This window comes from Oryzias latipes, chromosome 18, assembly GCF_053564925.1.
Source record: "Oryzias latipes strain Hd-rR chromosome 18, Olatipes_Hd-rR_3.1".
Taxonomy (NCBI): Eukaryota; Metazoa; Chordata; class Actinopteri; order Beloniformes; family Adrianichthyidae; genus Oryzias; species Oryzias latipes.
Genome location: NC_136254.1, coordinates 36,865,527 through 36,889,073, shown reverse-complemented (window position 1 = coordinate 36,889,073; position 23,547 = coordinate 36,865,527). Strand labels below are relative to the sequence as shown.

The 23,547-nt window shown below is 48.3% G+C and overlaps 1 protein-coding gene across 1 annotated transcript; it reads left to right on the top strand.

Annotated features, from left to right (window-relative positions):
• Window positions 1-273: 273 nt before the first annotated feature.
• slc25a11 (solute carrier family 25 member 11) lies at window positions 274-6,621 on the top strand. The gene is made up of 9 exons (XM_078936870.1): window positions 274-477; window positions 2,267-2,419; window positions 2,488-2,605; window positions 2,804-2,892; window positions 3,444-3,534; window positions 4,947-5,037; window positions 5,106-5,205; window positions 6,036-6,087; window positions 6,163-6,621. The coding sequence occupies exons 1-9, from the start codon at window positions 413-415 to the stop codon at window positions 6,316-6,318; spliced, it is 915 nt and encodes a 304-aa protein (XP_078792996.1). The 5' UTR covers window positions 274-412; the 3' UTR covers window positions 6,319-6,621.
• Window positions 6,622-23,547: the final 16,926 nt, after the last annotated feature.

Sequence of the window (23,547 nt, the reverse complement as noted above, 5' to 3'; positions counted from 1 at the left end):
ATTTATGAAAACAACAATGATATGAAATCCTCTTATTTGTCTATGAACCAGAGGATTTACTTTCATTGATCCCATTTTCACTAGTTCTGTTAGTTTCTATATTATATTTGTTGTTGTGGTTTTATTTATGACCAAACTAATAGATATGAACTATTGAACCTCATCCACTGACCGTGAAAGCCGTGGAAACTCTAAAATCCGAGCTACAACGAGGACAGTGAAGAGCCGTGACTCGTCTTTGTTCGGCTTTCTTCGTCCTCGGCCTGTGATTGGCTGGTTTCCCATTGGTGCTGCTCTCCGGACGTGCGCGTTCACGAGAGTCACCTTGCTGCACCGGTGAAGGAGCGGGGACCTTCCGGCCCAAAGGCACTCAGGCAGAACCGGAACCGAACGGGGTTCTGCAATCAGAACCATGGCGGAGACGAAACCCAAGACCTCACCGAAGTCCATCAAGTTCCTGTTCGGGGGTTTGGCCGGGTACGTCTGACGCGTTAGCTAGCATGCTAACTCAGGGGTCAAGGGTGAACACCGCGCGCACAGCCCCGCGCGCTGCTCTCATGAAATCCCTTCATGAGGCTGAACTCCCATGAGGCTTCGCGGTCCAAACTCCCGAACCTCCGCAGGTCCAGGTTCTACTATTGAGCTGAGGACCATGATCATGGAGCGCGCTGTGGGCACGAGCGCGTGAGGTGACAGCCGTGCACGCGCAGCGCTGCTCGAGGAGCCGCAGTCCTGCTGCGTGGAGGTCAAAGGTTCTGCGGGTCCATGTCTGCTCCTGCAGGAGCTTCAGAACCCTCAGCACCTGGAGGAGGCGACAGGTGTGACTCCGCCTCCTGGAGCTGCAGTCAGTTCGGTTTCTGTCTGGGTCTAGCTGCAGAGGAAGACCTGCTGAGTCCAGCAGAACCTTTGTGAGGTTTCCTGTCTGAGCTCCTCTGGTTCTGTGGTTCTGAAGGACCCGTTCTGTTCTCCACATCTGAACGTTAGTTTGGATCCATGAACAATCCCTGAGAGCAGCTTAGTTCTGTCAGGTAGTTCTGTAACGGTTCTGTTGGGTCCGTCTCATGGGGCAGCAGAGGTTCTGGTTCCGTCTCACGGTTCTGGCTATGTCTCACGGTTCTGGCTCTGTCTCATGGTTCTGGCGCCGTCTCATGGTTCTGGTTCCGTCTCACAGTCCTGGTTCCGTCTCACGGTTCTGGCTCCGTCTCATGGTTCTGGCTCCGTCTCATGGTTCTGGTTCCGTCTCATGGTTCTGGTTCCGTCTCACGGTTCTGGTTCCGTCTCATGGTTCTGGCTCCGTCTCACGGTTCTGGCTCCGTCTCAAGGTTCTGGTTCCGTCTCACGGTTCTGGCTTCGTCTCACGGTTCTGGCTCCGTCTCACGGTTCTGGCTCCGTCTCACGGTTCTGGCTCCGTCTCACGGTTCTGGCTCCGTCTCATGGTTCTGGTTCCGTCTCATGGTTCTGGTTCCGTCTCATTGTTCTGGCTCCGTCTCACGGTTCTGGCTCCGTCTCACGGTTCTGGTTCCGTCTCATCGTTCTGGTTCCGTCTCACGGTTCTGGTTCCGTCTCATCGTTCTGGTTCCGTCTCACGGTTCTGGTTCCGTCTCATGGTTCTGGCTCCGTCTCAAGGTTCTGGTTCCGTCTCACGGTTCTGGCTTCGTCTCACGGTTCTGGCTCCGTCTCACGGTTCTGGCTCCGTCTCACGGTTCTGGTTCCGTCTCACGGTTCTGGTTCCGTCTCATTGTTCTGGCTCCGTCTCATTGTTCTGGCTCCGTCTCACGGTTCTGGTTCCGTCTCACGGTTCTGGCTTCGTCTCACGGTTCTGGCTCCGTCTCACGGTTCTGGTTCCGTCTCATGGTTCTGGTTCCGTCTCACGGTTCTGGTTCCGTCTCATGGTTCTGGCTCCGTCTCACGGTTCTGGTTCCGTCTCACGGTTCTGGCTTCGTCTCACGGTTCTGGCTCCGTCTCACGGTTCTGGCTCCGTCTCACGGTTCTGGCTCCGTCTCACGGTTCTGGCTTCGTCTCACGGTTCTGGCTTCGTCTCACGGTCCTGGTTCCGTCTCATGGTTCTGGCTTCGTCTCACGGTTCTGGCTCCGTCTCACGGTTCTGGTTCCGTCTCACGGTTCTGGTTCCGTCTCATGGTTCTGGCTCCGTCTCACGGTTCTGGTTCCGTCTCACGGTTCTGGCTCCGTCTCACGGTTCTGGCTTCGTCTCACGGTTCTGGCTCCGTCTCACGGTTCTGGTTCCGTCTCATGGTTCTGGTTCCAGGATGGGGGCGACGGTGTTCGTGCAGCCTCTGGACCTGGTGAAGAACCGGATGCAGCTGAGCGGTCAGGGCACCAAGGCCCGCGAGTACAAGACCAGCTTCCACGCCCTCTTCTCCATCCTGAGGAACGAGGGGGTGGGCGGCATCTACACCGGGTACTTCCTGTGGGAGCGATGCATGCTGGGACGGGGAGGCGGGGTCTGACCGTCCCTCTGTCCCTCAGTCTGTCTGCAGGTCTGCTGCGGCAGGCCACCTACACCACCACCCGGCTGGGCATCTACACCATCCTGTTTGAGAGGATGACGGGGGCCGACGGACGGCCCCCCAACTTCTTCCTCAAGGTAGGAGAGAGCCCCTCCCCCTGTAAGTTTCTCCCCATATAAGCTCCTCCTCTGTAAGTCCCTCCCCATGTAAACGTCTCTGTTAGCCCCTCCCATGTAAGCTTCTTCCATGTGTGCCCCTCCTCATGTGTGCCCATCCCCCTGTAAGCTCCTCCCCCTGTAAGCTGCAGGTACTGAGCTGCTGTGCTCCCCCTGCAGGCACTCATTGGTATGACGGCGGGTGCAGTCGGGGCGTTCGTGGGCACTCCGGCAGAGGTGGCTCTGATCCGGATGACGGCGGACGGACGGTGAGAGGCCCTCTCTGATTGGTTGACACTGTCGCTACCTGATCTGTACCAGAAACCCGATGGGTCCTGCATGTGTAAATCCGTGCGCCACGTCTTCTTGTCTCCAACATTGACACAGCAGTCAGACTGCTGAGGGGCGTGGCCTAAACAACCCTATAGAACCGTATGTTGTCGTCACAGACATGAAAGTCTCAGAGAGGAGGAGTTTCCTCTGAGGAGACGTGACGGACAGCCGCCGCTTTAGCCGCTAACGAGTTAAGGAGTTCATAAAGGTCAGTAGAGGGCGCTGTGGGAGTAAACTGCTGTCAAACACCACAGAAGAAGAAAACATCTGCACATGTGCAGTAGGGACCGTGTCCATGTTTTGTCCAGCTTTTTGTCAGCATTAAATAAAGTTTTCATGATTTTGAACCTTTTAGGACGTTGTTATCGTTCTTCACGTCTTCCGCTGTCGTAGACGCGCTCATGCGGGCGGATCTGGACGCCGTTGCAGGTCAGGTAGCGACAGACACGCTGGCGTGCGCCGCCGTCTGACTGCTGTCTCTGTGCAGGCTGCCCGCCGACCAGAGGAGGGGCTACAGCAACGTGTTCAACGCTCTGGCCCGCATCACCCGGGAGGAGGGGGTCACCACGCTGTGGAGGGTGAGCCTTCATCCCAGTCTGGAGAACCTTTAGGCTCCTCCTCCAGGAGGTCAGAGGGGCGGGGCTGTAGGAGCAGGAGGACAGTCCTAAGGATGAGATCAAAGCAGAACACAGCCAGCATGAACACATGAACATGCACAGGTCACTGGATCAGGTCCACCTGGCTGGTACCGGCTTGGACCCTTTAGCCTTCAGAACCGCCTTAATCCTTGGTGGCTCTGATCCAACACGGTTCTGGAAACATTCCTCAGACTCTGGTCCATGTTGACATGACAGCATCACACATCTGTCTGCTGAACATCCATGATGCTGGTCTCCCGCTCCACCACATCCCAAAGGTTCTCTGTTAGGTTCTGGTGACTGTGGAGTCCGTTTGAGTCCAGAGAACTCATTGTCATGTTCTAGAAACCAGTCTGAGATGATTCCAGCTTGATGGCATGGAGCCTTATCCTGCTGGAGATGGTCCACTGTAGTCATGGAGGGATGGACATGATCAGCAACAATACTCAGGTAGGCTGTGGTGTTGGAACCATGCTCAACTGGTACCAAGAGGTCCAAAGTGAATATCCCCCACACCATCATGTTGTTGAGGCCAGATTCTGACCCTACCATCTGAATGTGGCAGCAGAAATGGAGACTCATCAGACCAGAAAGGTTTTTCCATCTTCTGTGGTCCAGTTCTGGTGAGTCTGAGTGAATTGTAGCCTCCGGTTCCTGTTCTTGGCTGACAGCAGTGCTACCCGGTGTGGTCTTCTGCTGCTGTAGTCCATCTGCCTCCAGGCTGGACGGGTTGTTCTTTCAGAGATGCTCTTCTGCAGACCTCAGCTGGAACCAGTCTGACCTCTGACCTCCAGACATTTCCCTTGTTCTGTGCATTTTGACCCCTCCCCTGGGGGAGCAGTGAGCTGCAGACTGGCCGTTCTCGGGGGGCGACAGCTGGCTGGGAAAACCCTTTGGTTGTTGGACGACCTGCTCTACCGCCTGAGCTAAACAGAACTGCTGGTGTCTGGAGATTCTCTCTGTAAACTCTAGAGATGGTTGTGGGTGCAAATCCCAGCAGATCAGCTGTTCCTGAATCCTCAGAGCAGCCCGTCTGGAACCAACAGCCATCAAAGTCCCTTCAGTCAGCTTTGTTCTCCGTTCTGATGCTCTGCAGCAGATCCTCTGGGCCATCTAGACATGCTTTATGTTGCTGCCGTGTGATTGGCTGATTAGAGACTTGGGTTAACGAGCACCTGGACCACCTGGACAGGTGTTCCTGACAGACTGACCAGTGTGTACACATGTGATATTCAGTCCAATGGTCCATAGATGTTCCTCACTGTTTCCATGGAAACCACCTTCAGGGTTCACCTCAGAGCGTCAGCGGGTGTCTGAGCCCCTCCCCCTGCTGATGCCCCTCTGTGTTTCAGGGCTGCATCCCCACCATGGCCCGGGCCGTGGTGGTCAACGCTGCTCAGCTGGCCTCCTACTCGCAGTCCAAGCAGGCCCTGCTGGACTCAGGTACACACTCGGAACCACACACTGAACACGCCCAGCCCGGCTGTGACTCCGCCCTCTCCTGTCTGCAGGTTACTTTGGGGACGACATCCTGTGCCATTTCTGCGCCAGCATGATCAGCGGTCTGGTGACCACGGCGGCGTCCATGCCGGTCGACATCGTGAAGACCAGGTGAGGTCAGAGGAGGGTCGGCCCCTCCCCCCATCTACCCCACAGGAGTGACGGGGGTTTGTCCTCCTCCTCTGGTCTGGTTCTGGACCTTTGGCAGGGTGGTCTGGTCCAGAAGAGAGCCTTTAAAAGGGGGTTCTGGTCCAGAACAGAGCGTCTACAAGGCGGTTCTGGTCCAGATCCTCTAAACTCCTCCTTGGTCTGGTTCTGGACCTTTAGGGGGACGGTTCTGGTCTAGAACTTCTAAACTCCTCGGTCTGGTTCTGGACCTTTGGCAGGGCGGTCTGGTCCAGAACAGAGCCTTTAAAAGGGGGTTCTGGTCCAGAACAGAGCGTCTACAAGGCGGTTCTGGTCCAGATCCTCTAAACTCCTCCTTGGTCTGGTTCTGGACCTTTGGGGGGACGGTTCTGGTCTAGAACTTCTAAACTCCTCGGTCTGGTTCTGGACCTTTGGCAGGGCGGTCTGGTCCAGAACAGAGCATCTATAAGGGGGTTCTGGTCCAGATCCTCTAAACTCCTCCTTGGTCTGGTTCTGGACCTTTGGCAGGGTGGTCTGGTCCAGAACAGAGCCTTTAAAAGGGGGTTCTGGTCCAGAACAGAGCGTCTAGAAGGCTGTTCTGGTCCAGATCCTCTAAACTCCTCCTTGGTCTGGTTCTGGACCTTTGGGGGGACGGTTCTGGTCTAGAACTTCTAAACTCCTCGGTCTGGTTCTGGACCTTTGGCAGGGCGGTCTGGTCCAGAACAGAGCCTTTAAAAGGGGGTTCTGGTCCAGAACAGAGCGTCTAGAAGGCTGTTCTGGTCCAGATCCTCTAAACTCCTCCTCCTCCTCCCCAGAATCCAGAACATGAGGATGATTGACGGGAAGCCGGAGTACAAGAACGGTCTGGTGAGTCCTGCACCTCCTCACGTGGACCAATCAGAGAAGCCTGTGCTGACTGGCTCTGTGACTCCGCCCCCTCAGGAGGTGCTGGTGCGCGTGGTGGGGAGGGAGGGCTTCTTCTCGCTGTGGAAGGGCTTCACGCCGTACTACGCCCGCCTCGGCCCGCACACCGTCCTCACCTTCATCTTCCTGGAGCAGATGAACCGCCTCTACAAGACCCACGTCCTGGACCGCTAGCTCGTGCACGCGCTCAGGCGCACGCACGTGGGGGCGGGTCTGTGAGCAAAGCTGCAGGAGGGGTCCACAGGACTCCCCCTGTAGCTCTGAGGCGCTCAGTGACATCAGTGTTACCGCGGGGACGCACACATGCACTCTCACGTGCACACTCTCGTGGATTCTCTCTCTCTTTTTGTAAGCAGGAATGTAAATTAACCCGGTCAGCGATGCTGAGTCTCATTGTAAAACTGTGGCCCCGCCCCCTGCCATCATCACCTGTGGTTACCATGGTAACAGGGGGCTAATAAACCGTTCTGACCCCTCCCTCCTCCCCAGGTCTGTGACTTTCTGCTGAAGCTTGTAGAGACGTCTGGAGGGGGTGTGTCCAGCAGGGGGCAACACTCTGCCCCCCCCCCCCCCCCCCCCCCCCCCCGTGGACTGTGAGGGGGGTCCTTAAGACTTCTGTAAATAAACGTCTTCAGAACCAGCAGAACCTTTAAGCCTCTCTGATCCACTTAGACCCAGATGACAGAATAATCTGTTCCTTCAGAACCTTCCATCAGAGTCTGAATGTCCTCCAGAACGGGTCGGGGGGGGGCGTCGGGGGCGTTCCAAAGCAGCCTTCAGTTTCTCTGGTTGTTCTGAACCAGCAGGGGGTGCCGTGGGTCTCTGGACTGGTCTGTGAAGGAGCCGGTTCTACAGAGCTGACCCGGACTGCAGCTTGGTTCTCTGATAGGGTTGAGGTTCTGCTCAGGGTTCTAAACCCAGATGTTCAGAGCAAACCGGGCCTATGATGTTCACATCTGCAGAACAGAACCGGCTGCTGCAGGTCTCCAACGACGGACAGGAGCCGGAATCAGGAGGTTTAGGAGGAACCTGGTTAGAGACCAGAACAAAGATTAGAGAGGAAGAGGAGTTTTCTGGAGGAAGGGGATGAAGATGACCAGACTGAGTGACGTCACGCTGCCTCCAACCAAACCAGATCATTCAGTCATCTTTTCACCATATGGACGCCGCCATGTTGGAGCCAGACGTCAGCGAGCAGTGATTAGTCTGAGTCAGTCTGTCTTTCCATGGTCATCAAAGGTTTTGAAGATCGGAAGGTGGGGGCCAGCAGGCTCCGCCCACTTTCACTGAGGCATCTGATTGGTCAGTTTATAACTTCAACTACTGATGAGAGCTGAGGGCCTCTGGTGTTGGACATATGTCACTTTAACAACAGCGGTTCTGACTGTTCAGACACCAGAGGTATGTCTGGACAGTCAGAGGTCTGAACAAATGAATAATGATGATTCAGAATAAATGAATAATGATGATTCAGAGGTCTGAATAAACCCGTTTGGAAAACGTATTGACATGAATTATATCTGTAACTCTCTCTAGTTGGACCGGAACGGAAAAGAAAAGGAGGGAAGAGGAGAGGGGGGGTGAAGGCCCAAAAGACAGTGGGTAGGGGGTAAGGATATAGAAGAAGGATTATAGAAAGGGGGGGACCAGAACCCCCACCATAGAGACTCAGACACCCCCGGCTCAGGTGTGATGTGATCCCCGGCTCTTGGTCTGCCAGAGAGCTCAGGGATCCCCCCCCCCTGCGTGGAGAGAGGACTGCCGGGCCCAGGAAACCAGCACCCAGGGGACACTGGGACACCGTTGCCAAGGGCCTGGTACCCCCTACCAGGGGGACAGATGGTCCGAGGTCCTGTAGCCACAAAGGTATTTAAAATAAGGAATTGACATCATGATTAAATTCTGTGTCAAAACATTTGTTCCCAGAACACTAAAGTCCTATTTCCTCAGGAAATGTCATTCAGAAATATTTTTTTGTTTTAAGGACACGTCAGCTGTAAGTCATGTGACTGACGGTACCGGGGACTGATTTGATAAAGAGGACCAAAGTAAGGGGGGGGGGGACTTCAGGGAGTCTACGAGAGACCTGAAAAGAAAAAGAAAAAGAAGCGCATCTAACTCCCGAGGCATTGGATCCGTTTTGGGGATTTATTTCTGTTTGGACAAACGTGGACAGTCAACCAATGGTCGAGAGGATTCCTTTTTTTCGTTTGGATGTCGTTTCATTGTGGAGAATGCCTACGTGTCGGGAGTGGGAGTGACCGTGAACTCTGAGAGGAAGACGCTACACCACGGACATTAACGGGACATTTACAAAACAGATCGGTTAGAGTTTCTTCACTGTTCCTCCTCAATGACAATGCTGGACACGGTATTCTCGAGAACAGGCGCGTTTTAATGTCTTCACTCCACGTAACGCCGTGAAAACTACTGAACAGAGTTGTACAAATACCGTTAGACTTGACATTTACAGTTTCACCAAAAAATACATAAGTTAACTTCCTCGTGGCTGCCTGTCACTTCGGAGGTCTTTGATAAATAACCAGTCTGTATTCAACTTTTCACAGCTGGTTGACTCCTTTTCCAAGCTGCCTTTTTGCATGGATCTTGGTTCAAAGTCTATTCTGATGTGAGAATAGACTCCTCAGCCCAACATCAAATCACGCGAGGTCTCAGGAACTCTCGCGTTATTAGCGTTATACACAACTTCATATAACATTGTAATATAACAGTACTAAACAGCATAAAATCAAATAAAACACAATTTACTCATTTTAATAACACTATTTTCAACCAAAGGTATTTCTTCCTTTAAACCAAAAATGAACTAATCTTGTAACCTTTTCAGTGACACTTACACTCCCACCAAATCACTAAACTTTCATTGTGATTTTCTAAAATGTTTCGACTACATACAAACTTTGTCAGCTTCGATTAAAGTCACAACCTTATGAATAGGTCTTTCAATGTCTATTAGTCTCGTCCGTGTCTTTCCTTTGTCAAAGGTAGTTTGCTGGTCGTCAGGTTCACCTTTGGAACCTTTCCATCCGTGTTCTGAAATGTCTCCATCACACGAGCGAGTTTCCATCTACATCTTGGTGCATTGTCATCTTGCAGGATCACGATGTCATTTACTTGGAGGTTACGTGAAGCTTTCTGCCATTTTTGTCGTTGTTGGAGATTCAACAGATATTCTCGCTTCCATCTCTGCCAGAACTCATTTGGAAGAAACTGAACTCTTTTCCATCTTTTGTTCAAGTACAAATCTTCTTTGGAGAACTGACCAGGAGGAGGAAGAATAATTGAGGACTTCATAGTTAATCTGTGATTTGGCGTAAGTGGTTCTGGACCAGTGGGATCATTGAGATGTTCAACAGTTAATGGTCTGTTATTGATGATGGCCATTGTTTCATAAAGAAACGTTCTCAAACTTGTAGCATCCAGTCGGTTTGAACATTTGTCCAGCATTGCTGTTAGGATGCTTCGTACTGTTCGAATTTGGCGTTCCCATACAACTCCCATGTGGCTTGCTGCTGGGACAATCAACACAAATTCACAACCGTTAGCTTTTTGGCGTTCTTGATCCATGCCTTTCATTAACTGCAAAAACTCTCTTCTGGCACCCATGAAGTTTGTTCCTTGATCACATCTCACTTGTCGGACGGGACTTCTTATTGCAATGAGAGTGCGCAGGGCATTAATGAAGGCATCTGTTGTTAAGTCGTCTAGGGCAGTGTTTTTCAACCAGTGTGCCGCGGCACACTGGTGTGCCGTGGGAGATGGTCAAGTGTGCCGTGGAGAAATTGCCCTCATTAACTGATCTAAAAACATTTCCCATCTCCAGGGTTTTAGCTCTTTGTTCATCCAAACAGGCCCTGATAAAACACTGAGTAGTTAGGAATATAAAAGATCTTAAAATTACTTTTTCTTTGTGTTTATTTAATTCTATTAAAGACATTTTGATAAGGATTACGTTAACGCGATTTCCCTGCAGCTCTGACAGTTTGCGGAAAAGTCCCGCCCCTTTAACTGTCTCCACCAATCATTCTTGAAGGCTTAATCACATGTCATCAGTCTGACCAATCAGAAGTGGTTAAAGTCTTCACTTCCTTGTTCTTAATTCTGCTGATAAAGTCTCTCAGTTCTAACATAAATACCAGCTAAAGCTCTTCTTTAGCGGTGTAGCTTTCCACAGAGTCCGGTGTCTGACCGTGAAACAAGTGGACAATACAATGAAGCTCAGAGACGCCAGTCTTTCTGCAAGTTTTCGGCACTTTTCACACTACATCTCCCATGATGCATTGGCTTAAAGGGCCAGTGTCCCAGCGCACAATGAGTCGTCCTTGTGAAACGCCTTGAAACCACAACAAACAAACAGTTTCTAAATTTTCTAATTTAACTTTCATTTCATGTCTTAGAAAAAACAGCCGCAACTTCCTGCTTTTCCGGCCACAATTATCACAAAAATGCACGTGAGATTGCGGGCGGGGGGGGGCTGTCGATCAATACAGACCATGAATTTCTGTTGTTTTGTTTTTTTTGGATGCTGGTGTGCCGCGGGATTTTTGTCAAGGTTAAAGTGTGCTGTGGCTCAGAAAAGGTTGAAAAACACTGGTCTAGGGTTTCAATGTGCACAGCTCGTGAACATAAGCATGTGAATAACAGTCCGTATCTTTTGATTTCTTTTCTTCCTTCCTTCACTATGAAGGGGCCAAAACAGTCGACGCCACAGTAGGAAAATGGAGGGGCTGTTTCTGTTCCTACTTCTGGTAAATCTGCCATCTGTTGGATGTTTGTAGTCTTTCTGTATTTTCTGCATTTCACACAGTGATAGATGTGTGATGAAACAACATTTCCACATCCTACAATCCAGATTCCATTTGCACGTAATTCATTTGTGGTTATGCCTCTACCTTGGTGCTGTACACTTTCATGGTAGTGTTTAATGAGTAAGGCTGACACGTGCCAATCTTTGGGAAGGATTGCAGGGTGTTTGACTTTGTAGTGTAAAGCTGATTGTGAAAGTCTTCCTCCTACTCTGAGAACATTTTGCTCATCTAGAAAGGCGTTTAGCTGACTTAGTCTGTTGTTCTTGGCTATTTGTGTTACATAAAATAATCTGAATAACAAAGAAAAAAACTGTTGTGTGTAAATATATCAATTTCAAGAATCTAATTACCCTAAAAACGTAATGAGCACTATGAATAAATAGATGATCGTTACATATGGTGGCCAGTATGGGGAAAGATTTTTTTTTATATATGTACATGTTGTGTTGAAAAATCATGGAAACTAGAACAAGTGCGGGTTTGAGTGGCTAATACAATCCAGATGCTTTGAAAGATCCGGAGTCTGTTGATCCGGATTTTACTGTTGGTCAATTTGTAACCATAAGAGAGAAATCTCCAAGTGAAATAACATCTATGTTGGGTTCATTATATTTAGATGATGAAGAGGATGAAAATGAATGTATCGCTCCTGAAGACATCAGACACCGGAAAGCTAAACTACTAAGCAATGTTGAGGTTGTTCATGTTAATGCGGATGATGATGGTGCTAATGCAGTGGATGAAGATCAGAGGATCAGGAGGAGCAGAACATAAAAGTCGACCTAAACTGTGTAACCCATGAAGTTGTTGCTTTAAAAGAGCAGGTCCATAACTTAGAAGTAAGACTGAGGGATTCCATTACAAGTTCTTTCAATCGAGAAAGTAATTCCAGAGAATATATTGATGTTTGTTTTGCAAAAATGAAAATAACCTTATTTCCAAGGTAGAAAAACTGGAAAAAGATGTGGTGAACTGTATGTTAAGAAGGGATCTGAAATGGGAAAACCAACTTAAAAATATTAAAACAGCGAGCACTCCCATTGCCCAAAGGTCCATAGCCATTTCTACTGAATTACAGTATTCAACTATTTCTGATGAACCTCGTCTTATGGTGCCTAGTCAGCCTGGTGCGACCCCTTTCTACTCCACTCCTCCGGTTCGCTTAGACTTTCCCACTTTTGGAACCTCCAGTGAATCTTCAGATGTTGTCGGTTTCATAGAGCAATGCCAAAACTATTTAGACATACAACCATTGTCCAACCATGAATTGATGGGAGCCCTGTCTGCAGTATTGAAATGACCCGCTCTTAGTTGGTGGAAAGCCACAAAACATCAAATACATGACTGGACATCTTTTAAAAATGCATTTATGGCTGCCTTTCTCCCTGCTGACTATTTAACAGAAGTAGAGGAGAAATTGAGGACCACAGTCCAAAAGCCAGATCAGTGTCTAAGAGACTTTGCATATGACTACGACTTGTCAGACTAGCTAGTATTCAGAGATTATTTAACTTAATGTTAATGTGTTTAAATTAAACTTAATAACTATTTCTTTTAAAAGGCTGCTAGAAGTTGAAGCTGGGGTAACTATGGTGCACTGGGGTTCTGTCCTCTTTTCTTTTCTACTTCTACCCTTCCTCTCTTCTCTATTCTTGATCATTATTCATCATTTAGTTCTCCATGCCTCTGTTTGGTGCAGTGCGATTCATGTATTGTCCCTCTTTTCCTCTCCCCTCCTGGGGAGTGGGAGTGCTTCCAGACTCCAGCAGACTCCGTGCTCCAGTTCCTGACCGAGTACCTCGTCTCTGCTCCTGCTCCTACACCTGGCTGTGGATCCTGCCTCTGGCTCATCTCTGGCTCGTCTCTGCTCTGTACCTGACCGAGTACCTCATCTCTGCTCCTGCTCCTACACCTGGCTGTGGTTCCTGTCTCCGGCTCGACTCGCGCCTTTGACTGTCCCCCCAACCACGGCTGGATGAAGCTCGTCTGCTGGACTTTTAAATATGTAGTTGTAGATTTAGATAAGTTAATTCTTCTCTAAGATTTCTGGTAAATCGCCTGTCCGTCCTGGGGGAGGATCCCTCCTTCATGTGGACACCCCTGAGGTTTCTTCGTTTTTTCCGGAATCCGTTTTTTTGGGGAGTTTTTCCTTCGTGAAGGGGGGTCTAAGGGCAGGGATGCCAGTATAGCTTAGTCAGTTTGTTAGTTCATTTTAGTATTTTTCTATTGAACTCTTTGTATTCATGATCCTTTTGAGTTCATGTTTTACTTTGAAGCCCATCGAGACGACTGTTGTTGTAAATTTGGGCTATACAAATAAAATTGAATTGAATTGAATTGAATTGAACTACAGAGCTTTATGTCTTAAGTGGAAGCGGGACATGTCAGAAGAGGAGGTTGTGCGACGCATACTAAACAACATCAATCCAAAAGTGGCAGGATGTCTGAGGGGAACGGTCTCTACAGTTGCACAACTTGTGAAAATTGGAGCCATGGTTGAAAAGGACTGTACGAGAGCAAAAGATTATTGGCAGAGAGTTCACGCTAATTCTGACAGATTCACTAAAAAACCTCCTGACCGAAAAGCTAACCAAAAGGGGACAGTAGGTGTCACTGTAGTTCCACAACATACCATTAGAGAGCCAAACCTCTTAATGGTCCCTGTTTCAATCCGAGGGATGCAAGTGGAAGCAGTGGTTGACTCTGGTAGTACCTTGACTCTAATGAGAGAGAGCTTGTGGAACCAGTTGACAGGTCTTGAAGAAATATTTCAACTTACAGAAAGACAAAGGTTTGTTATGGCTGATGGAACCGTTCACCAGGAGTTGGGCCAGAAGACTCTATGTCTAGAGTGGCATCAGGATCAATGGACAATAAATGTGCATGTGATGGAAAACCGCCACTTGGCTTTCTCTCTAGTGCTTGGACTGGATTTTCTATCAAAGTCGGGAGCAATTCTTGATATGTCCCGAAACAGTTATGGAGTGAAAACAGATCATGGTTATAAATTTCATGCATTTCTTCATCAGACAGGAGATTTCAGGGAGTGGAAAAGATCCACCATCTCCTCTTGCCGTTCTCCTGTTAGTCTCTACTATGCACTCCAACCGGGGGAGTTTCCTCCTTGTGGGTCGGTTGGGACTGCCACAGACATGGTTCAAACCTGTGACACTGATAACCCTGACAGTTCCAGACTTCTACATAAATTGGTGGAGGACTGGCCAACAGTTACTTCTGGCATTCTGGGGAAAACCACTGTAGAAAAACACACAATCTTCTTACAAGACGAAATCCCACTGAGATCAAGAGCATATCGGGTTTCTCCTTTAAAATAAAATATAATCAAGGAACATGTGGCTAAAATGTTGAAAGATGGCATAATTGAACCATCACAATCAGCCTGGTCCTCTCCTGTAGTCCTTGTAGACAAGCCTGACGGATCCTATAGGTTTGGTGTTGACAACAGAAGAGTAAATGCCAAGACCTTGCCTGATGCTTATCCCTTGCCCCTCATTCATGACATCTTGGAATCCATGGATGGTGCATCCTGGTTCAGCACTTTGGATTTGCAATCAGGATATTGGCAGGTGGCCATGGATGACCAGAGTAAGCCACAAACAGCTTTTATAACTTCTATTGGACTTTTCCAGTTCAAATGCATGCCATTTGGATTACACAATGCTGCAGCCACTTTCCAACGGCTTATGGAAAAAGTGTTAGGAGAACTAAAAGGGAAGTTGTGTTTTGTATATATTGATGACATCATTGTTTATTCTAAAACACAAGAAGACCACCTGAAAGACTTGGCATAAGTGTTTCACAGACTCCATAGGGCCAACCTCAGTCTCAACATGGAGAAATGTCATTTCTTTAAAAAACAGTTAAGATTTCTTGGTCATGTTGTTTCAGGAGAAGGAGTAGCAGCCGATCCAGCGAAAATACAAGCAATTGCAGAGTTTCCAGTACCAACTGTTACAAAATCTCTTCAACGTTTTCTGGGGCTTGCAGGCTGGTATCATAAATTTATTGCAAATTTTTTGATATTGCGGCTCCTCTTAATCACTTGAAGAAGAAGGGGGTAGAGTGGCACTGGTCTACCGAATGTCAAGCTAGTATGGATGCTTTAAAAAAAGCTCTAATCTCACCACCCATACTAGCACAGCCAGATATGTCACTTCCCTTTCAGGTTCATACAGATGCCAGTGAGGTGGGCCTTGGGGCTATTCTCTCACAGGAGACAAAAGATGGAGAACGTGTTATTGCGTATGCTTCCAGAGGGCTTCGAGGACCTGAGAGAAATTATTCTACCTCAGAAAAGGAATGTTTGGCTGTCGTCTGGGCGGTTGAGAAATGGCGACACTATCTTGAAGGGAAGGAGTTTTCTGTCTACACAGACCATGCTGCATTGTCGTGTGCGTTCAATTGTCCCAAAACAACATGTCGCTTGACGCTGGATTTTGCGGTTGCAACAGTTCCACTTTAAGGTCCTCTATAGAAAAGGTTGCCTCAATGTTGCACCAGATGCATTGTCTCGAGGATATACACCCTTGATAATAAAGCCATCTCCTTGCTTTGCTGTCACCCTGAAGAGTCCTTCAGATCTGCCAACCAGTTTAGCAGAAATCGCTCAAGCACAAGATCATGACCCAAAACTTAATGAAATGAAACGGACTCAAAGTGACATCAACACTTCTCCCCAAAGGATCAGTTTTGCAGAACATCAGGGTGTTCTGTATCGCAGAATTCCCTTGCAGAACCAAGGAGAACGGTTCCAATTGGTAGTGCCTGAGGCCTTAGTCCCAGAGTTTCTCCGTTACTTTCATGATAATCCTTTGGGAGGCCATCTTGGACGCCTGAAAACCCTCCTGAAGATCCGAGATGTAGCTTGGTGGCCAAGCGTACGCAAAGATGTCTGGGAACACACCAAGAAATGTGAAACTTGCCAAAAGTACAAACCTGGCAATTGCAAACCTTCGGGTTTATTACAAAACATCACAGTCAACAAACCTGGAGAGATGCTCGGAATAGATCTCATGGGGCCTTTCCCCAGGAGCAAGAAGTCAAACGTATTTCTTCTTGTGGTGGTTGACTACTATTCAAAGTGGGTTGAATTGTTCCCCTTAAGAGACAGTAAAACACCACGAATTATCAAGATTCTGATAGAGGAAATATTCACTAGGTGGGGCGTTCCCCAATATCTGGTGTCTGACCGAGGTCCTCAGTTTACTAGTAGTCTTTTAATTGACCTTTGTAATACATGGGGGGTTGTGCAGAAGTTAACAACTAGTTGTCATCCACAAACCAACCTGACCGAACATGTAAACAGAACATTGAAGACCATGGTTGCATCCTTTGTTGGCCAACATCACCATGCTTGGGATCAATGGTTACCTGAGTTTTGTTTTGCTATTAACACCGCCCAACAAGAAACCACAGGAAAGACCCCAGCTGAGCTGGCTCTGGGACGTAACCTCTATGGCCCTCTGCAGAGACTGATTTACAAACCACCTTCTCCCCAACAACAAGCAACCTACAATCTAGTGGAAAGACAACAACAACTGGCTGAGGAGGTTAAACGGAGAGTGGGTGTGCACCAGGCTACAAATGCTAAGTATTATAATACCCGTAGAAAAGATGTGCACTTTCTGCCGGGAGACTTAGTCTGGGTCAGGTCACATCCTCTTTCTAAAGCTACTGAAAAGTTTTCAGCAAAGTTAGCGCCGAAGTGGGAAGGACCAGCAAAAATACTAAAGAAATTAGGGCCAATCAATTACAGAGTTATTTGGGGAGACCCACAAAAGTAAGAATATACTGTAAATGTGGTAAACCTAAAGACCTATCATGGTGTTTTCTCTTAAAAGCCTTTGGCTGAAGGGGGGGGGGGGGGGGTATATGTAGCCACAAAAGTATTTAAAATATGGAATTGACATTATGATTAAATTCTGTGTCAAAACATTTGTTCCCATAACACTGTAAAGTGCTATGTCCGATTTCCTCAGGAAATGTCATTCAGAAATATTTTTTTGTTTTAAGGACACGTCAGCTGTAAGTCATGTGACTGACGGTACCGGGGACTGATTTGATAAAGAGGACCAAAGTAAGGAGGGGGGGGGGGACTTCAGGGAGTCTACGAGAGACCTGAAAAGAAAAAGAAAAAGAAGCGCATCTAACTCCCGAGGCATTGGATCCGTTTTGGGGATTTATTTCTGTTTGGACAAACGTGGACAGTCAACCCTTGGGTGAGAGGATTCCTTTTTTTCGTTTGGATGCCGTTTCATTGTGGAGAATGCCTACGTGTCGGGAGTGGGAGTGACCGTGAACTCTGAGAGGAAGACGCTACACCACGGAAATTAACGGGACATTTAGAAAACAGATCGGTTTTTGAGACTGAGGATTATTATATTATTTGGGTTTTTCTGTTGTTTTGGTTTATTTGTGTTACATAAAATAATCTGAATAACAAAGAAAAAAACTGTTGTGTGTAAATATATCAATTTCAAGAATCTAATTACCCTAAAAAACGTAATGAGCACTATGAATAAATAGATGATCGTTACAGTCCCACCTTCCTTGTAGAAGCGGCTGGGTAGCTCGTTGGTAAGGTAAAGGACTGGAGCAATTAACATCACCCAGTGAGGGCCTTTGGGCAAGACTCTGCTAAGACGACTGCCGATGTGAATGATCCCGGTGATGGTCAGAGAGGCCGTAGGCGTGAACTGGCAGCCACGCCTCTGTCAGTCTGCCCCAGGGCAGCTGTGGCTACAACAGTAACAATCACCAAGTAGGAATGAGGAGTGGAGGAATAATGGACACATTATTCATTCACTCTGTAGAACCGCGCAGATAAATCCAATGCATTATCATTTTTATAGAATGTGTGTGTGTGATTATGTTGGAATGTGTATTTTGAAGGGTAAAGGGTGTGTATACTAAGGGGGGCAGTTAAAATCGACGGGTAGGACACTGAGGGGACATCTGCTGCTTGCTGGCAGTGATGGCCAAGCACCCATACAGTAATCCTTGAAGGGGGACCACTGCCAAGAAGCTCCTCCCCCCAAGGTCCATTGCATTCCTTCCCGATTGGTAACACAACCCTCCCCCCAGCATTGGGTCCGGGTCTCCCCAGGCCCCACATTCCCCACTCCACCCCCTCCCCCAAGCGCTGCCCGCTGGAGAGCTCTGGTCAAGCACTGGTGGGACCGAGGTAGCTGACCAGTTAGGGCAGCCGCTGATAGCCTCAGTGGAGACCCCAACCCACCAAACCTCCAAGGTCCCACACAGATGGGGACCCACCTCCCGTCATAGACAGGCCCCCCCAGGACAGGGCCAGCCAGCCTGCCTCCCCCAGACCCCGCTGCCATTGTTCTTCTGACTAATAGAATGACGGAGTAACAGCTGTTTGTTTCTCTATAGACGTCCCTGGGTCTGTGCAGGTACTTCCTGTTTAGAACGCCAGGGGGGAGGGGTCACTTGGTCCAGTTCCTGTTTCCAGTCAATGGTTCATACAAATGAGAAGGAGTCACAGGAAGTCATCATGTTTGCAGATGATCGTTGTGTTTCGGAGAGACCTTTGTCCTCCAGCAGAGACTCACTTGACGTGTTTTTAAATTTTTAACATGTTTTTGAAGTTTTCAACATGTTCTTGCAGTTTTTAACATGTTCTTGAAGTTTTTAACATGTTTTTGAAGTTTTTAACATGTTCTTGAAGTTTTTAACATGTTTTTGAAGTTTTTAACATGTTCTTGAAGTTTTTAACATGTTCTTGGAGCAGTTTTCTGATCATGTAGGACATTAACAAATAAATGTAAATTTAAACTGCATTTTTGATTAAATCTTTATTTAAATCTCAGTGAACCAGAAACAGACAAAAACCAATGTTTAAGGAGCTTGTAGCTGTTATGTAGCAGCTACAGTGGGCGGTCCAAAGTCTCCAAGCTCCACCCCTTTCTAAACATCCACCTGCAGACCAACAGATTCATGAACGTCTTTGTTCTCCTGGTCTGAGCTGGAATCTGGGTCAGAACTGGACGGATGGACGGATCTGCTGCCATTTTTGATGCACCGCTAATGTTGGGTTGGGGGTGTGAGGGGCTGTAAGCTAGCAGGAGAGATTGTAAATAAAGGGATGATGGGAGGTGGGGGCAGGCTTACTCTAAGCCGACAGTCCTGACCACAACTCAGAGATGAATTTCTAATGAATCCCTGCCGCTCTGCAGAAACTATGTCCTAGAAAACAACACAGATATAGATTTAGGCTGAAAACTGCATCACCATCATCATCACCATCATCATCAAGACGACAGGAACACTTTGGAAACGGATCAGCAGAGGATCATCAACACGATGATGACTGCAGGCTCCATCCTGATGAAGACTGGGGATCTTCATCGCAGCGTGAGGATCTCTGTGGGTCTTCATGCAGATGCAGCTTCCTCCTCGTGTGACACAAACCGCTCAGGCCTCTGAACAGGAAGCTGCAGGGACAGGAAGTGGGCGTGGCCTGCACAGAAGTCAGCTTTATTTTTGCATAAAAATGTAAAAACGGAAGAATTCACAGCTAAAGTATTCAGGGAATTGTGTGTGTGTGTGTGTGTGTACAGCACTTCCTCTTAGTCTAATCAGTGTCTCTCACATTAACTCAGCTGTAAGTGTGAGGAAGAAGTTTGTGTGCTTTTGGTTGTTTTAGTCTCTTTCTGTCTGTCTGTCTGTCTGTGTGTGTGTGCTTGTGTCTTTGTGCTTGTGTGTGCGTGTTTCTGTGTCTGTGTACATGTGTCTGTGTGTGTGTTTCTGTGTGTGTTGTGTGCATGTGTGTGTTTCTGTGTGTGTTGTGTGCATGTGTGTGTTTCTGTGTGTGTTGTGTGCATGTGTGTGTTTCTGTGTCTGTGTGTGTCTTTTGTCCCTGCAGGTCAGTGTCGTGTCTGAACTCCGTCTATACATACTTTACTCTTTTGGGTTCACATCTGTGACGTCTAGATCTTCAATTCCAGAATCCAGAGATCCAGAAATTTCCCAGAAGTCTCAGTGAGGAGCAGTGTTCATGGCTCACGACATTGGTGGACATAGACCACAATGCATTGCGTGTGTAAGATTTATTTATGTGAAAAAATGTGTTTGCTTTTGTTTCATTCTCACAAGTATTCTTCGTCAAATGTTGGTCCTTTGTAGAAACGTCCCTTTTGGAAATCGTGAGCATGCGGTCCACCCCCCTTTTAAGACCCAGATCGGTCCACCCCCCCGTTAAGACCCAGATCGGTCCACACCCCCGGTAAGACCAGATCGGTCCACCCCCCCGTTAAGACCCAGATCGGTCCACACCCCCCTTTTAAGACCCAGATCGGTCCACCCCCCCGTTAAGACCCAGATCGGTCCACACCCCCGGTAAGACCAGATCGGTTCACACCACCGTTAAGACCCAGATCGGTCCACACCCCCGTTAAGACCCAGATCGGTCCACCCCCCCCGGTAAGACCCAGATCGGTTCACGCCCCCAGTTCCCAGAAGGGAGGGAAGTCGGACACCGCCTCAGACTCCTGTCAGTCAATGTGAGGTCAAAGGTCACACACCAGTTGTTATGGGTGAGCTTAACTGTATCAGAGAACTGGACTAAGCAAGTGTGACCCCCCCCCCCCCCCGCCCTAAAAAGCGTACATCGCCTGTCCGTCCTGGGGAGGATCCCTCCTTCATGTGGGCACCCCTGAGGTTTCTTCGTTTTTTCCGGAATCCGTTTTTTTGGGAGTTTTTCCTTACCGTGAAGGGGGGTCTAAGGGCAGTGATGCCAGTATAGCTTAGTCAGTTTGTTAGTTCATTTTAGTATTTTTCTATTGAACTCTTTGTATTCAGGATCCTTTTGAGTTCATGTTAAACTTTTTTCCATTACTGATACGAAGCCCATCCAGACGACGTTTGTTGTGAATCTGGGCTACAAATAAAGTTGAATTGAATTGAACCAATAGGGATGCTTTACTTGTGGCTCCAGTAATGAAGATAATTCTGTCGCCATTTTTCTGCGATATGGGTGTCGCCATGTTGGAGTCAGATGACAGTGATTGGTCCGAATTGGTCTGAGTCACGTTTCTATGGCTACAGAAGTAACCTCTTTGGAAGGCCGCATCTCTTCCACTGAGCGCGGCTCAGGAGAATCCGTCAATCAAACATTCAAGGTGGGGGCCAGCGGGCAACAGATGCTTTTATTGATGCATCTGATTGGTCAGTTCATAACCCAAATAACTACAGAAAAATATCATGAAAACTGAGGATCACGAGCCAGCAGGTACTTCCTGTTTGGAACGCCACAGGGGAGGGGCCACTCAGTCCAGTTGTCTTATAGAGTCAATAGTTTTTGTCTGACTTATCTGAACATGAAGATTCCTACCTGCAGGACTCATCCAGGTATTTGTGCCTCAGGTGTGGAATTCTAGAGTTCTGCTGCAGCGGCATGTTCCAGATGCTGCACTGATAGGCAGGTCAGAACCAGCTCAGGCATCTGTGTGTGTGCGACTGTGTGGGTCTGTGTGTGTGTCTGTGTGTGGGGGTGTGTCTGTGTGTGTGTCTGTGTGTGTGTGTGTCTGTGTGTGGGTGTGTGTGTGTGTGTGTGTGTGTCGGTGTGTGTGTGTATCTGTGTGTGTGTGTCTCTGCATATGTGTGTCTGTGTGTGTGTGTGTGTGTGTATCTGTGTGTGTGTGTCTCTGCATATGTGTGTGTGTGTGTGTATCTGTGTGTGTGTGTCTCTGCATATGTGTGTCGGTGTGTGTGGGTGTGTGTATCTGTGTGTGTGTGTCTGTGTGTGTCTCTGCATATGTGTGTGTGTGGTCCATTAAATTGTTGGTTTCTCTCCAAAGTTCTAACTGGTTCGGTTCTTCAGTGACCCACAACCTCAGAACAGCAGCTGCCCCCCCTCATCCACCTCCATTCAACCCCCTCCGGCCCCCCTCCCATCATGTCCTCCTTCATCCTTGAACCTCCTCCCTGGTCTTCCTCCTCTCCTCTGTGTCCAAACTCCTCCCCCTTCAGTGACGTCATTAAACTCATGTTTTGTGGAGTTTTTTCAACAAGTTCTCAGATTCAAACAGCCAAATGAACCAAAAACAGAAGAACTCAGAATGGAGGAGGAGAAGAAGATCTGATGAAGATCAGATCCTGGTTCATGAGGAACATTTGAGCTTTTTCCTCCGTGATTCTCAGAACCAGAACCTGATTGACGCGTTTCATAACATCTATGTTTTTTAAATAACTGCCCCCGGGGGGCGGAGCCTGGTCAATGGTTCTCTCAGACCCGCCCACTGCCTCTGTTCTACTTAAAAGGCAATCCTGAGTCCAGACCTGAAACAGATCAAGATTTACATATTTACCCCCCCCCCCCCCCGGACAAACACACCTAAATCATTTGATTTGATTCAAATGGGGTAGAGGCCTTCAGTTTTTAAGGTTACCCCCCTCCTTTCATCTCACCTCCACACTGCCATGTCCCACAATGCACCTGTGCTGCCTTATAGGGTAGCTGTGTGGACTCAGGGGTTTGGGTGGGGTCTGGCTCTGAGCGTCTGCAGACGAACGTCCTCGTCTCCGTCCACAACAACCACCAGGCTCCATGTGAGGGAATGCAAAACCTCCAACACCCAAAACGCTTCTGCAAAGACTCGCTTTTTCTGTCTGTCAGCGTTTCCACGGCAACTGGAACCGTTGTGGAGGCATGAAGTGAAACGGGCCAGGAGGAAGTGGTTTCTGCAGAAAGACAGGTTTCTCTGCAGCTTCCTGCTCACGGCCTGAACTCTGCTTCTCATGAGACGCTCGAATGTCACAGGCCTGATCCAGATCCTGACATGAACTACGTCCAATCCAGAACCCGAGATGACCTACTCCCAATCCTGATCCAGATCCAGACATGACCTACGTCCAATCCAGATCCAGATCCAGAGATGAGCTACTCCCAATCCTGATCCATATCCACACAGGATCTATGCCCAATCCAGATCCAGACATGACCTACTTCAAATCCTGATCCAGATTCAGATCCAGACATGACCTGCGTCCAATCCAGATCCAGATCCAGACATGACCTACGTCCAATCCAGATCCAGAGACGACCTACTCCCAATCCTGATCCAGATCCAGACATGACCTAAGTCCAATCCAGATCCAGATCCAGAGATGACCTTATTCCAATCCAGATCCATATCCAGACATAACCTACGTCAAATCCTGATCCAGATCCAGAGATGACCTACTCCCAATCCTAATCCAGATCCACACAGGATCTATGTCCAATCCAGATCCAGAGATGACCTACATCAAATTCTGATCCAGATCCAGACATGACCTACGTCCAATCCAGATCCAGAGATGAATGACCTACTCCTAATCCTAATCCAGATCCACACAGGATCTATTTCCAATCCAGATCCAGACATGACCTACGTCAAATCCTGATCCAGATCCAAGCATGACCTACGTCCAATCCAGATCCATATCCAGACATGACCTACTCCCAATCCTGGTCCAGATCCAGATCCAGACATGACCTTTGTCCAATCCTGATCCAGATCTGAATGTGTTCAACACCCCCAGACAATTGACT